The sequence below is a fragment of the Catharus ustulatus genome, chromosome 3 (genome assembly GCF_009819885.2).
Source record: "Catharus ustulatus isolate bCatUst1 chromosome 3, bCatUst1.pri.v2, whole genome shotgun sequence".
NCBI classification, from domain to species: Eukaryota; Metazoa; Chordata; class Aves; order Passeriformes; family Turdidae; genus Catharus; species Catharus ustulatus.
Window position 1 is genome coordinate 67,926,121 of NC_046223.1, and position 16,236 is coordinate 67,942,356.

At 39.8% G+C, this 16,236-nt stretch overlaps 1 protein-coding gene across 1 annotated transcript in view; it reads right to left on the reverse strand.

The window, feature by feature from the left end:
* Positions 1-1,264: 1,264 nt before the first annotated feature.
* The window catches only part of SLC35F1 (solute carrier family 35 member F1), a 229,076-nt gene continuing 214,104 nt past the window's right edge, over positions 1,265-16,236 (reverse strand). Inside the window, exon 8 of the mRNA XM_033055053.1 lies at positions 1,265-5,338. Within this exon, the coding sequence (XP_032910944.1) occupies positions 5,114-5,338 (225 nt within the window). The 3' untranslated portion in view covers positions 1,265-5,113. The remainder of the gene's footprint in view (positions 5,339-16,236) is intronic.

The window sequence follows — 16,236 nt, forward strand, 5'->3', positions numbered from 1 at the left end:
TATTGCTGCTAAGCATTCAGCTTTGGGTTTGTAATGTTTTGGAGAACTAGTTCAAATAAACAAAAACAAAGGGAGACTGGCAGCTTTTAGCTGATTGAGTGTCCTTCAGTGTTAAAACGTGTTTGATTTAAGAACAGAAAGATTCATTAATGCCTATTTATGATCTATTTTTAGTCTAATTCCGTGCAATTACTATTCATATGACTCAAGCACCCAGGCTGAATTCTAGCCAGGCAATAAAAGGATAATTTTGTAATGCCAGAGAGTCTCTTGAGAAGATTTGGAGGAAAATGCAAATCAACTGTTAGTATGATAAAGCTGTGCACATTAACTCAGTTTCTGGAGCTCTGTATAACTTAGGAAACATTCACAGAGGAATATCAGACACCAACAAGCACATGGGTGCAGCACTGCTGGCTTTGTAACATCTGGGCTCTGTGCAGACGCAGTGCAGGGAGCCACTGGAAATGAGCTCACCACTCTCCATTTCCTTTTATACTCCCAGCAGTGAAGTATGTGAGAAATACTGAGGCAAATTTTCCCAGGGAGACATCAGGGAAAGAAGGATGGAGAGGTGCATTTGCTGGCAAACACTCTTAGAAGTGAATGAAAACATGTTTATAAAATCCCTTGCTCTCACACACTAAGGATCTTCCTTTCCTGTCCATCATTCAAAGTCTTTCTTTCTCATCCTAATTGTGTTCCTCCTGACACTCCTTTTCCCTCAATGCCTAAATTTTGTCTCGGTCCTTTTTTTTCAGGACTCTGCTGGGTGTAGTGCTGCAGTGTAGGGCAGCCTGGGAGGGAGGGCTGGGAAACACAGCTGCAGGCACTCAGTAACCTCTGCCTAAGAGAAACCCTTCACTATTACGCACTTGTCAGATTAATTCTACATTGATTAAATTCTGCAGATTAATTCTAGACTAATTAATAATTTCTGGAAGGCAGTGGAGAGGGTGGTTTTGTCTCCAAATGAGGGCAGGATACATGAGCTAGCCCTAGGGAAATGGCAGGTTAAGACAGAGGGTATGCAGAAGTACTCTTATCCTTCTGGACCAGTGCTCTGGGGCCAGGCAAGTTACTTGAGGATGCCTGATGGCATCTATTCTTAGACACCTTGGAAAGGGTTCTAAATTAACCACATCACAAAGGGAAGAAGTCCTGAGCGCAGAGAAAAATTATTCCCTGCAATTCAAGATTTACACTTCTGAAAAATAGTTTTAGATTAAGATAGCAAAAAGAAAACAGTCATGAAACCAATAACCCCGCTTTCATAAAGCATTTATTTTTTTTATTTGAAAACATTATACAGGCATTACATTGCCACAGCCAGTCCATATAGGTGCATGCAAATATCAAAATGGAGAAAGGTTTATTCAGCTTCTCAATGCAGGATTTGGGGTTGGGATTTTGTTTGCCTGGTTTTGGTTTTGGTTCATACTTCCATCTGTGGTGTCAAGATTAGTGTGCTTTATTATGGCATTTAACAATAAAATCCTACCCATGGGGTAAAATTTATATTTGTAGCTAGCTCAGGAATACTAAATGGTTTAAAAAAAAAAAAGGAAAGAAAACAATACTACACGCTTGTCAAAATGTTAATAGCACAAGTTAGCAATCTCTACACTATACATTGAAACTTCTTCTTATGACACAGTGGTGCAAAATTTTCAATTGCTTGGTCTATCATTGTGTGTTTCGAAACTGTATAGCTGGAACAAAGACAAGGTCTGTCTCCCAGTGAGGGTTTTAATCCAGTATCAGCAAATTACATCAGTCTTGCTAAGGGCTGCCCAGGGCCAGCAGTATCAGAGAGTTTCAGTTTGTTCAGGCAAGGAGCTATGCAGAGCTAGAGACGTCCTACACAACACGGAGAGTAGCTGCCGTTAGATAGCTGAGCCTTTGCTGGTGCGCACTGAGGGCTCCAACTGCAGAACACAAGCAGGCAGAAGGAATGTTTTCCTTCTCTAGACCTCAGCTGTTCAGTCAACACAGTTATTTGTAAAGCTACACTACTGCTTTCCTTCGAGGTCCATCCAGGACTAGCGCGCTGGTGCTAATCCGAGCATCCACCTTGTTTATCGGGAAACAGACAGCGAAGCAGCCCCGCTTTGCACATCCAACTCCCCCTGCACAAGAAGCACAGGGGGTGGTGGCTGGTGGCAGAGTGCTCACTGAAACATTCATCACTTAATCCTGTACAACAGAGCCTTTCAAAATAGCCTGGTAAAATCACTCCAGGTGGCCCCTCTCAGCCACCCATGGATCGTAACCCCATGTAAGGAGAAACCCCCAGCCCTCCCTGGCTGGGAGCTGCCTCCTGCCCAGCTGTTTCGCAGAAAGACTAACAAACATCTACGAGTTAGTGTCAGAAAAATGAGGAGGTGGAGGCCGAAGGACTACAAACATTTGGCTTAAAAATAAATACTAATAAGGAAATTAATCAAAACAGTTATGCAAAAGGAAGGGACTGTAAACATGAAACACACGCACACAATCCTCAAGGTTCTCAGACTTACACGGGGACTAATGTTCAGAGAAAGGTATTTAATTGGTACAAAAGGTAGCAAAAAAGACTGAGATGGCAGGTGCCCACCAGTGTGCCACTGGGTACCTGAGGAAGCCATGATTATAATCAGACCCCTTCTCCTGGGGAATGTACGAAATCCACCTTAAGTCAAAGCTCTCACAGGGCTTGACCCAAGGATCTTACCCTGAAGTGTCAGGTGATCTTTCTTTTGTGTTTTTTATTTTTTTGATTTAGACTTTCCTTATTATCCCCAGAATACACACGCTGTTTTTCTATGGGAATCCAGTGGGTTTTTTGTTTTGTGTTTTTTTAATCCTCAATAGTTTAAAGAAAAAAAAAAATTCTGAAACATGAGTGCTAAAAAGATTTAAAACCATAAGGCGGGGGAGAAAAAAAATCATACATCTGTTAGTTTAGTACCAAGGCATCTTAACCGAAGCTTTTGGGCTAGTTTTGGGCATGATTTGGCAACACTGCAGGACCTTCCCTCAAGTGCAATAGGGTTGTGGCAGACAGCCTCAACACAGTGGGAAAGAAATCACCTCTTCTTCTCAGTAAGAATAAGATACAGCATACTTCTGCTGTTCAAAAGCATTTTGACATTTGCCGCTTCATGTCTATTATGCATATATACACTTCTTTCAGTCTGCTTCAGGGAAGTTCTTTCTGTATTAAAGCAGAACAGGACTATAAAAAAATGAATGTTACCTCAGCAGAAATTCATCCTGCTTGGTTGAACTGTGTGACCTTTCTAATCTCCAGTGTATAGATTGATTTTTTTCTTCCTTTTTAAATAGAAATAGCTAAGTTGTATTTTTCAAACATGAAGGCCTACATTTTTGCTTGAAACAGTCTTTTTCAGCAAAATAACATTCAAATCAAATTCACCTTCTATGCCCACAAGCAAAATATTCACCAACCATGCTGTAAACTCCATTTTCAAATACAGTGAATGTATACACACTTTTGCAGCACTGTTATGTGCTTCTTAAATGCCTTCTTTCTGAAGATCCTGAAGCATTTTGAGATAGCTTGGTCCCATAGCACCTCTGTGAGGTAGGTAAAATGTCATTATTACCATATATACGGATTGGGAAACTCAGCCGCACAGAAGGTAAGTCATGCCCAAGGATTCATGCAAAGATGTGGCAGATTGGTGAATAAAACCAAGACCTCTCCTAGATTCCTCACCTACTGTTAGACACAGGAACACCCTGTCTTCCTTAATTTTAAATTAAAAATAGATAAAGGATATTGAAATAATGATTTCCTTCAACTGGGCTCTCAGAAGAACAAACATACAGGCAAAGATGGATTTTTCATGGTGGTAACTAAGATTTCCCCCATTCTGGTAAGGCTCCTGAGGCAGAAGTACAGTTGTATACAGAAACATGGAGCACACCCTTACTATTTTCACACGTCCCCAGGAATGTAAGAAAACTGCTGAATTTTTCTGCTTGTTTCACAGTTAATGAAAAATAATTGGCTGCACCCTGCTAGTAAAATGCCTTTGTGCTACTGTGGTAACACCAGCAGATGGTCCAGTCTTTCTGCTCGTGAATTCCTCCCTTATTCTTCCTGATTTTTACAATCTGTGGGTTTTGGTGAAAAACTGACACATTTCTAAATAGCTATTGTTAGAATAATGAACCACGGGAGACTATGCAAACTGGAACAGCAGAAGGCACCCTTGATGCACTGAGTATCTAAAATAAGTGCCCTGATCCACATGATGTGTCATCTTTCCGTGGAGAGGTACAATACGTAGGAAACTAGAAAATGTGTTTTTCTTTCTACAGGTTAAAATTGTAAAAGTAAGAAATCTGTGTTGAGTCATGACTACGGAGAAACTGACTCCCTGTCACCTGATGCAGAACCTTGGCCACCAGGAAATCTGCCATGGATCATAGAGAGGTTAATGCTTGAGTACTTCACTTCTGCAAATATAGAAAGGCTAAAATGCTTGCCTTATACCTATTCCTAGAATAGAGACGGATATTGTAAGTTGTCCCTTCTCTGGATTCATGGATCAGATTACCTAGAAAGGGCAACTAGACAGATAGCACAGAAGAACTCATTGTATTTCCCTCACCAAATCCAAGGTGCTAGCAAAAATGTGTCAGGGTGTTGTTACCACGACTAACCCATCTGTTTTGTGCAAACAAACAAGTTTTAGAGAGAAATTAACAGTGACTGCACAAAGCGTATTTGCTGTAAAAAGGCGTTTTTTCCACAACTGGTGTGGCTTAGGCATAAAATCACTCTGTGTGTGTAAAACACCCTTCCATGAATTTCCTTTTTTGTAATTTCATCTTAAGCATTGAATATCTTTCCCAGGTAGTTTGACATTAACTGATTCCTACACAGCAGTTTGTATTGCTGCTCATTTCGTAAACAAGGGACTGGCACCTCCTTGCAAGGAACACCCTGGAACAATTAATTTGTGTTTGTATGAGCTTTCCTTATTTGCTACCTTGCAGCTCACCAGTGTAACTGCACCTGGTAAATACCTTTCTCTATGTACAATACAGAGATAATGGATATACGAACTCCACTGTCAATAGGTGATCAACAGCCCTGGGTTTAAGCAACTCTAACGTGAGGCTCCTCTTCTGTCTCCTGCCCCAGGCTGGTGTATGTCACCGAAGGCTCCATCTGGCTGGTGGCTGGCAGGTCTACAACAGGTCCGGAAGGGTTTCGAAACTGCTTGTACACCCGAGGATCCTGGGCTACGTAGGTGGATGTGGAGGAGTAGAGCATCAGCCCGACAAGGATCGTGAAGAATGACAACAAGTAAAGTCCTGAAAACTGAGCAGAAATAACAGTAGAGTCATTAGACATGGTACCAATTACCCTGAGTTCATGAAGACCCAAAGACAGGGTTAGGCAGAGATCCTTGTTTTGGCATGCACTGCGCAGAACAAACTCCCTATCATTTGGATATGGAATTTTTATGAAATTTTACTCTTTGAAAGTTGATTTGCTCCCACCAATTCCCCAGTCCTCCATAGCCAAGAGCTAACCAGTGCCTTCCCCTGCGCCAGGCATGTTAAGTATTGACTGGCTGGGACTTGGAAAAGCTCAGTTTTGGTCACAGATCCAAAGCAGACTTTTTCATGCTTTTAGACAAGTCAACTACTCCTTTGAGTCCAAGTTTCTCCAGCTCCAGTGTGAGGTACCACCATCTACAGTTGTCAGACAGGCAGTGGACAAATCTGAAGTTAGTTACAGCTAAACCACAAGTCTGTGAAGTTAGCACGCTGTTGGAAATATAAAAATATCATTAAATAATATTTTCAATAGGAATGAAAAAATATATCTATACTTTAAAATATATGTTAATAAAGGCACTTCATTTATGCTGATCCTAGACTACAAATTACTTCTACATGCATGCTGTGTGTGAGAAACCATGAAGGACAAATTGCACAGCCACCTTGTTGAAGATTTAAATGATTTTGTATTCAGTGGAATTTCCAGAAGTACCTGTCAGGAATCTGCACCTGAACACCATCAACTACCTGCAACCTGCTATTAGCTGCTCCATGAGGTACTTCAGGATTTTATGTAAAGGCATCTTCAAGTCTGTTAATCCTGACTGACTCTGCTTTGATGGATGCCCCATTTGTTTCCTCTGGATCACAGCACAGTACAAAATAGACAGAGTGGACTGTATTATCTTGGAAGCTTTTGAGCAATTCTGCTTTTTATGCTTAAAGAAATGATCATTGTGGAGAAAACAAATTTTACTTAAGCTAAATTTGTAGTGATGTTAATTGGTTACTGTTGCATAAACCTACAAAACCTCCATCCAACCTCCTGAACAAGCATTTGGCATTTTTACAGAATCCTCACAACCTCTGAAAGCTTTGGTCATATAACTCATGGTGATACATCTGTGTGTTTCCTACATTCAGTATGCATGTTCAACAGGGAAAATGCCATAAAGGGGAAAGTTTTTAAAGCATGTCAGGAGGATTACAGGGTAAGGAAGAGTTTTGCTTTTCATCAGCTTTTAATTGTTTTTTAACATGCACGTCAGCAGGCCCTCATGTGTCGTCTGGCAGCACAATTTGACGAAACCAGCCAGCTCAGTCACTGAGACACTGTCGAGCCTCACCCTGTGTCTGCTGAAGGATTCCTTCCATGTGACACAGCTCTGATAGGACTAGCTAAGCTTAGATCTCCCCCACGTGGCAATCAAACACAAGTCAACAATTTCAAAGAAATTTCTGGTTGATTTTATCACCACCATTTTCAGTACAATTTTTTCTCAGCACTTTCTTCCCCTCTTTCACTTTGTATTTGAACTTGAGTATCACTTGGCAGCAGCGAAGTAGACTAAGCTCAAGCAAACCTCAGGAGCCAAATGCATCCAGTTTCCCATTCCTAGTTTCCCACTGTCCCTCATTCCCACCTTATGCTTGAATTTCTCACCCCAGCCAGCCAATTGGCTTGGCCCAGTGCATAGCCAGAGTGCCAGCCAGATCTGTGACTGCCTTGTGTCCTGCTGTGAGGAATCTGTGGGACTTCCAGCAGCTACATGCACTTTTTTTCTTGTTCTAGGAGCTGCCCAGACAAAATCAATTGATTTTTGCTTTGGTTCATGGCTCCAGCTCTACACATCCCCCTCCTCCTGGCCATACCTCTCATTCCTGTCTCAGGGGCTTCCTGCCAGTGGGTTCTTTTGGCTGATAATATTCTTTCCATGGTAGTGTCCTCCCTTGTGGCAGCTCTCCAGCTTGGGAGAAAGGGTTTGGGCATAGTTTGGGGAAATCTAAACAAAGGTCTGTGAAACATTTGTCTTTGGTATCTGTGCACAGCTAGTTCAAAGAGACCTGGACTCTGACAGTCCTATGACAACTCCTTCCTTTTTACCCTCCTTAGAAACAAGGTTCAGGCTGAATTAATTTGTGAGCTCTCTGCAACAATGAAGCAGAAGGGTAGTTAGTGAGGTTAATATAGGAATATATACTGAAGTATATGGCAAATCTCTGTTTTTGTCAATACCCTGTCAGACTGATCCAAACCCCTTTGAAATAAATGGGTATTTTCCTCCTATTAAAACAGCAGTGAATCCATCAGTGCAATGGGAAGATGCAGACTAAATGCAAAATTTGTTGTTCAATGTACTATGCTACTCAGAATTCAGCTGAAATTTATGCAAGATATGCAATTTATGGAAGATAAGATTTCCAGGCACACTCTACTGCTGTGTAGGTTTGGAGGTTTTTTTAATCTTGATCTGCAAACCTCATCTACTGAGATTTGCTATTAATAGACAGGAAAAAGAAACACATTTAAAACCAGCAGAAAGAGCTATTCCTATGAAACGAAGAGAGGGAAGATCACTTTTCACTGCCACTCTCCAGGCAACTACAGTACCAAACTGAAGGTTCTTGGGAAGTGTGTAATTTCCCTCTCTGCCTAAAAAGCTACTTGAGAATGATATTGTGCTTCATTTTACTGAATTATCTCTTTCTTCAGAAACATATTTCCTCTAAGAAAAAATATTTTAAAATATCCAGATTTGTATGCCTCTTCAAATCCTTCCGATCCTTCCCTCCATGATAAGGAAAGTGTTCAAACAGTAACATGGTCAAGAGAAACTGTTTACCTCAGATTATTAGCTAATGTGTGTCACACACCCTAAACAGACTAAAAGTCAACTCACGTTTCTGTATCATTACAGTTTTACTAAGGATTTTGTATCTACATGTATAGGTACATATGTATATAAACTTGCTTATCCATGAAGCTCATTGAGAGACCAGATGACTTTGTGGTGGGGCCAATGATCTAACACTCTTGATTTGATTTTCAACCTGTGAATTTATTTTGTGAATCACAATGATTTTAGATGATCCTCAGTTTCTCAATCACTTAAAAGAGATAATAACAACTGGTTACTAAATAAAGATGAGTTTACAGAATAAAAATGGGGAATAGGGATCCTCTGAGGAGAAGGCAGAGATCTCCTTTGCAGGGAAAGTGCCTTACTTACAAACATTTCAGATTTCATCCCTCACGTGAAAAGCATCTACCAAAGCTTTTTAAGCAGTCAAATCAAATAGTTAAATCAGCTCTACAGAGCTCACCATATCTGCTCTGCTCTGACATCTGTGTGTCTATAAATGCTTTCTCAATCAATAGTATTCAATACGGATTGTACAATGATATTCATAAATGTTAAAAAACTATGAAAACACACAAAAAAATCTTCTCTGACACCATTTAGCACCTGTGGTGAAAATAGCCTACATGCTTTCAGCATATAAAAGGCACTTCTTTGGTGTCTGTCAATTTGAAGATAGACACACAAAGCAAAACCTAGACAAATAACAGCAAGATAACACGCATCACAAGATTTGGTCAGCCTAACCATAGACGCACTGGTTCTGGTGAGTGGACATTTCTGGTATTTGTCTGAGTTGTTCATTAGGAACACAGTACTTGAATGGATCTGCTCAGTCAGGTTCAGCAGATGAGCTTGTGGAAGCTGGTGGCTTGGCTGCAGGAATAGGGGCCTCACTCCAGTGTGTGCAACAGTAGAACCCCACCAGGAAAACCACTGCAGCCATAAGGTCCAGCTGATCACAACAAATGTAAGGTGAAATTATTCTTTCTGTTACCTATGCACAATGTTGTTGACACTAAAAAAGAAAAGAACCCAATCTGCAGTGCTACATAAAAGTGTAGATAAAGTTTACAAACCAAAATTTAGCTCCTATATATAGCGTCTTTGTTGCAAGTGAATCAAAATTACGAGTAAGTCAAACATCACAAAGTTCTTAAAATAAAGACGATGAGTATAAAGGCACCTGAAAAATTAGTATTTAAAAAAAATACAAAATAAACTATTAAACCTTTCAAAATTTACTTCCTACTAGCTTCTATGCTCTGCGTTTTACTGTCTGTCCATGTGAAGCTTGTCTTTCATATATCCTTAAATCACTATGGGTAAAATGCTTCTACTATTTCACTCTTGAGACTCTTATGCTTTAAAGTAATCCACTGGGAAAGGTGGGAGAAAAGGAAGTTTCTTAATGGGGAAATGAGTGCATCTGATTTCATTGTCTTGAACAATGATTAGACAGTAAGAAGAAGAAAAAAATAGAAAGAAAAACTCTTTAGAAAGTAGTAGATTCATTACTTGGAAGGGAAAGCCCAAAGAAACTGCATGTAAAAATCACATCTAGGAAAGGCTGTGCTCACTGACTCCTGCTGAGGGAATCTGCAGACAAGTACTTCTGGCTGTCACAGATGTTCATGTCCATGTTAGCACTGACACCACAGCAAAACAGTATCCAAAGTAACAAAATGAGACAGATGTGAGTCTGCAGAAAAGCCCACACAGAAAAAGAACAACGATTTGCTAATTTTGGAGTTTCGCTCAGCCATCGTGATAATGATCTTGAACATTATTACTACAGTTATGAAAATGCAAATTCTGTTTTACTCAGTCCATTGAACTGGAAATAGTTGCAGGAGCAGACTATTTGAGCTGCAGCACTCCAGCACTCCATTTGTATTTCAAAACAGCAGTCACACACTGAATCTCTTGGTAGGTAGTATGAACCACAGCTCCTGGCCTATGGCAACCCAACTGTGCTTTTCAAGTCCTTAAAAAGGTTTTTTTTGTTAAAGTACTAACAGGAAATTTATAATTATCATGTTCCACAAATTCAGTGATAAAGTATGAAATGGAATAACTACATTTTTCTCTACCTCATCTGTTCTCCACATTTTGGCATAAATGAATAAAGAAATCAGGTCAATTAATTCAAGTTTTATATCTCAGAGAAAAGTGACCTCCTCAGAATCACACTGATGAAGAGGGGTAAAAATGTACATATCAGGGGGAATTCATCTAGTTCCACATTTCTGCTGGCACTATCCATGCTCTCCAGACAGGTAGTTCCCATCAGCTTCTTCCTTCCCATCAGTGGGTCTGTGCAGTGCAATGAACTCTGCTTTCCAGACTAATTCAGTTTGTAGCATACACTACACAGCCCATCAAATCTAAGGCCAATAGGTGCTCTTTCACTGACTTATGGCTTTTTCCCCTGGGTAATTTCACACATGAATACCTGAGCAGGCTGAGTGAAGGGAGTTAAAACCAAATTTCTCTCATTATCTTTTATATAGCAAACAGACATTTCCACTCTGTTTGATAAATTGATTGAGGCTGAGCTTCTTTCCACAATTTTCTATTTTCGCCTCCAATGTAGCAAATGAAGCTCACCGTGACCAAGCGCAGAAGTTGCACTGTGGGATGCACACACTCTCCAACCAGCAGCAGTACCAGAAGGCTGAGGGCTCTGAGAGCTAGGAATTCACACAGTGCTTTCACTTGCCTGGCTGGATGCTACAGCCACATTACTTTATTAATAGTAACAGCAGCCAGCATCCTAGTCATAGCTAGCAGTGCTCTTTGGTGACTGCCTTGGATCACACCCACAAGGATCTGACTGAGTCTGCCTTGGATCAGCACTGTGACTTAAACTATTGCTGACTATTTTTATCCCAGCTTACAAGGAAGATACCTCTTTGGGATTCAGAGCTTGTTCTGCTCATCAACAGAAACTGAAGCAACCTCCAACAGTAAAACACTGTGTTTTGTAACCCCAAATGGCACCACACATCAGAAGGGCTGGTTTGAAACAGACAAAACAAATCCACCTGGACCTTTATGTGTCCTGCCAGATCTCTCAGTTTTTAAGAAAGCTCCAAAGGGACCCAAACCACTGAGGTAGGGTTTAGAGTGCCTTTCCTGCTCACTGACTGCAGAAGCTGGAATGTCTGAGCAGAAATGTTGGTTCTCTTGCTGAGAAAGGCACCAAGGGGTGCTGCAGAGCTTCAGCAATGATCATAATTTCTGGACATGTCTGTCCACTACAAGCAGGATTGCATTATCTTCATGCTTTAATGACCTTCAGCTATTTCTTAGGCAAACCATGAGGATAAAGTCTTAAGTGATTACTTAAAGTCACTCACAGAACACAGCTGAATCACTGTGGATTTGAATGGATGGTTTGTCTCAACACATCACTCATGCCAGCAGAACCCAAAGCAAGAAGTTTCTGATCTGCCTGAATGACAGTGAAAACCTGACACTGTCCTTGTTGCCATTTGGTGAAAACAAAGAAGCCAAAGGAAGTTTTCCTGACATTTGTGCACAGCAGAAAGTCCATATTTCTCAATTGCTGATGCTTGCTTGCACCATCAATATGATCTAACTCAGATGAAATGCTGTCCTTACATTACTATGGCTTATGCTGAATTGCAAATGTTGTATAGAAACTGTGTTGACAAGGAATCAGATGAGACATTTTCTGTATTTTCCAGTTGGTTCTGTTCTATTGCTTGCATGTTTTAGTCCGTCTAAAACATACTGACTTCTGCTTTCTGTCATACAACAGCACCCTCTTTTTCAGTTCCTGCATGATATTTACTGGTAGGTACAGTTTAATTGGTAAAACAGTGGTCAGTGGGAAACTCCTAAGCTTTCTCACATTTTAGATACCAAGGTTATCTATGAGGGAGAAAAATAAGGAGGGTTTACTGGAAAATTTTCATGGATTCTGTTAAAATTTAGGAACTTTAATGGATTTCCTGCAATTCATTAGTGGAATGAAACAAAGTTATGGAGAAAATGGATAGCATTTTGGTAAAAATCTCTGAGCCTGACATAGGCAGCTGTAAGGCAAATACCGATTTTGCACAAAGCTGCATGATTTTATGCTTCTCAAATAGCATCCTTAGAAAAAATTAATAATGGCCTGTCCTTTCTAAATACATGCCTGATAGGGGAAACTGTTTGTGTAAAATGCCTTATCTTCCTTTCCTGAGTGCTGGGAGAGATGGGAACGCTGCTTTCTCTTCCCTTTGTTGTCTCTGACATCAGACGTGCAGAGAAAATGAGCCCGTGTTCAGTACCCCTGCGGTACCAGCAGTCTGTCTAATTAAAAGTGCAAGGTAGAATGAGTCCTGCAATCTGTTTTAATCTTATCTATCTAGAAAAGAGATTTTCATGTGAAGTTAAAACACTTCTATTGCATTGCCCTAATTTCCTGTGAGCATCCTTACTGTGGCATAAGGGGGCTTCATTTCATTATTTTGTGTCAATTGCTAGGCAAGACAGTGGTAAAGGACCTATCCTTTAGACACTCTTAATACAAAAAGGAGGAGCACAACAGAAAAGCTTATAAAATCAATTTCCCCTCCCCACTTTTACCTTTCAGTATTCTTTGTTAGTTTGCTCTATCAGCTGCCAGTTGCCATGTGTCTTTTTGGGTTTGTGTGCAAGTATTTAATACAGTAGCAGCTGTCTGTTGTAACTGATCCTCTATTACTGTACATGAGGCTAATTGTGCTCAGTGTGTTCAAAACCACGGTTACAATAAGAGATTAATCTTGGATCCATTTATATTTTTCTGCTGAATCTAACAATATATCCCTGTAGAAATTCCTTCCCAAATGGTGTTCTTTTCTCCTGGCAATACAAATGGGGAGCAGTCCTACCCTGAGAAACAAGGACTATGCAGCTGCAGTGACTCTTAGCATGAGTGACCAGGGCAGCTGTCTGGAGGGAGTGTGACATGCCTGTTTCGTGTCAGGGTTTTCTCTGGAGTGTGACACATTTGCTGCTGGCAACAAGAGGCCAAACTTCAGGAACTCCAAGAGCTCTCAATTCAGTCAACTCTCAAGGCAGGTGCCTGAGGGAATCAGAATGGAGAGCATGTCCTACGTGGTCAAATCCAACACCCCATTATTGCTCACTATCAGATCACATATTCCATCTGGCAAATCGTTCTCATGCAAGCATTATTAGGGCTTTTTTTTTCACTTCTCACTAACCTATTTGAAATTATCCTGGAACCTCCCTGCTATGATAGAAAAAAAATCCCCCTAATTTCTATACATTCTCAGTTTCCACTCATACATACTTGTATCATATAATTCTCATTTTCTCCCTATGAATTTATAGATTAACTCATATATTTTAAGGTTCCAACTCCCTCCCAACCCATCAAAGCTATGTTACATACAATGGAGATTTTTTAGGGGTCTGCATGTTCAATACATTGTTAGGGGCCACATGATTACTCTGACAAGGCTTTGGAGCAGATAAGAGAAAAAACTCTGTTTGACACTCTTGAGCTGGCAGAAAAAAAGCCTATAGCTGCAGCTAGAAAAGTGCTGTCCCTGCGATGGTAAGTTGTCCTGTCCCATGGTATTAGCACTTCTCCATCAACATCAGAAATACCTAGACAGACTCATTTGGAAACAGCTTTGTCACAACCGTGCTCAAATTCTTCCCATCTGTTGTCACAGACACTGCCTCGCACTTTGTGCTTCACAGCATTTCTCAATGTCAGCCAGTTCTAGCTGCCTGATTATTCTAATTCTTCTTCCTACTGAGGGTGCCAAATCTATTACTACAGTCACTACACAAGGCTGGTCTTCAGACCAACTCTTTGGGGCCTCCATCAGCAAGTTCCTTCGAGCATGCTGTTTCTCTCTCAGCACATTGCCTTGTCCTTTATCCTCATTAGCCAGCTTCTCACCTGGGTTCCAGTCTTTTCATCACTAATCTTGTTCTTTAGCTTAACTGATAATTTTCTGTGCTGCACTGTTCAAAAACCTTGCACATTAGATCTACCATTTGACTTTTTCCCTATAAAAATCTGTTAAATTTTCAGATGGACATCAGATTTAGATGGGATTATCTTCTGTGAATCAGCTTGCACTTCATCCAATTTTCCATTTATCTTTCCTAATTATGTCTACTTCGGATTTTATTTTCTACTCCATATCAAATTTGAAGTATTCAAATTATTGTGTTCTGTTTCCACTTCTGACATAGTAATTTCCATTTCTATTAAAGATGGTGCATTGTCTTCACATTTAACTCTCATCCTTCCTGAATATGACAGAAGGTCCCAATTTTGTTTTGGTGCAAAGTGAAAAGTTGCTTAATTTTGGCCTGCACTGTCCTTGCACAGCAAAACTATTTCTTCTCTTAATATACAAGAAGACTTTTCTGCTGCTTGTTTCACTTTCTTCTTCATTGCCAAGCTGGTTAATTAGACTTACAGTAATTAGACTTCACTCCTCTTTTTTACCTGCACAGTACTAGTTTTCTTCTGTGATTCCTTGTTTTCTGTTTATTTCTAACAATTTTTAAAACAGATGGTTTGTCCAGTTGCATCTGGAGTTCTCTCCTACAAGTTGTCCTGATGTCTTTAAGATACAAAATTCAGATTACTATTAGTTAAAGCTATTAGAAAATCTCCTTCAGATCCATTATGAGCCTTTTAAGTATTCCTTGTTAAATTTAAGTCATGTAGGTGGAGGGAATAATTCCAGAAGTTTAGTCCAGCTAATAAAATTGCTTGTCAGCAGTGTTGATGTCAAGCATCTATCCCATATCACGGGTTTGAAAGCTTCCAGTTTAGTGGGAAGAGGGAGTTTAGACAATAAGAAGGTTTTTTTTTCAGATGTTCTGGAAGCTAATAAAATACTCCACTGCTTAGATTGAAACCATGTACAAGTGATGTTTTCTAACTGATGTTTTACTTGAGTGTTGATCCATTCCTCCATTCTGGTAGGAAAGAGAAGCTGATGTGGATGTTTTAACCCTGTACGTCTGTAGCATTCACTGATTTGGCTGGTAGGAAGCACAACTGGAATAATCACTTCAACCCAGTTGTACATCAATGTATGCTCCTTCCTGGCAGCTCATAGACCATGGCATAACTTGTACGTCAAACAAAATTCTTTGCACACTTCCTAAATATTCTACCTTCCTTTCTGGTCACTTCTTGACATAAAGCCTACTCAGTTCCATAACAGATCTCCAAATTTATAATGAAATTATTGCATATAACCTTAGTATTTTCTTTCAAAGATGATTTTGTCTATATCTCTGAGTAACTGCTAGTCTTTCTTTCCCTACACAAATGTGAAAATAGCATCCAATTCAAAGGATCATAATTTCCAAATCTTGTAGATTTTCAGTAGCTGAACCTTGTTTAAGCTTTAGAATGCAACTGCTGCCTTGCTACTTCTTTTTTTTAATTTTTTTTTTTTTTTTTAAATTTTTTTTATTTGCTTTCTCTCCTGGGTTGCAAATTATTGCTGAGATATGTAACTCAGCACATTCGTTGTACATCCTTGTCTTAAATATGCTTGCCTTGGGAAATGCTGAGGTTTTTATTTATGCTGATTTTTTCCTCCACAAGTAATTACAAAACATAGCCTCTTGGTCTTCGCTTCCATAGTCATTGAGTATTATTTAGAAAAAGTATGTTGTCAGTAAGATCTATCTCTTTAGAGAGGATGACTTCATTATGGTTTTTTTCTGTCTGCACTCTTTCTTGTGATAAAGTTATTTGCTATAATATTTTTCGGTCTCTGCAGTTTGCAATTCATTCTCTGTTTCTTTGATATTATGTGTCTTTATTGCTGTGATCCCCCAGGTTTCCTTTTTCAGCCCATAATCACCAGCACCTTTAAAATCAATATGGTTTTGTTGAAGATTTATCATCCAAAAGTTAATTCCAGTAACAGGAAGAGTTCACTTAATACATTTGAACTCTCCTACTGGGTAAGAATTAAAAGTTATTTACTTCCTTCAGATTGTAACAACGACACTTCATAATGTCCTCTTGAGGTATACTTAATAGATCTCTGTACAATTC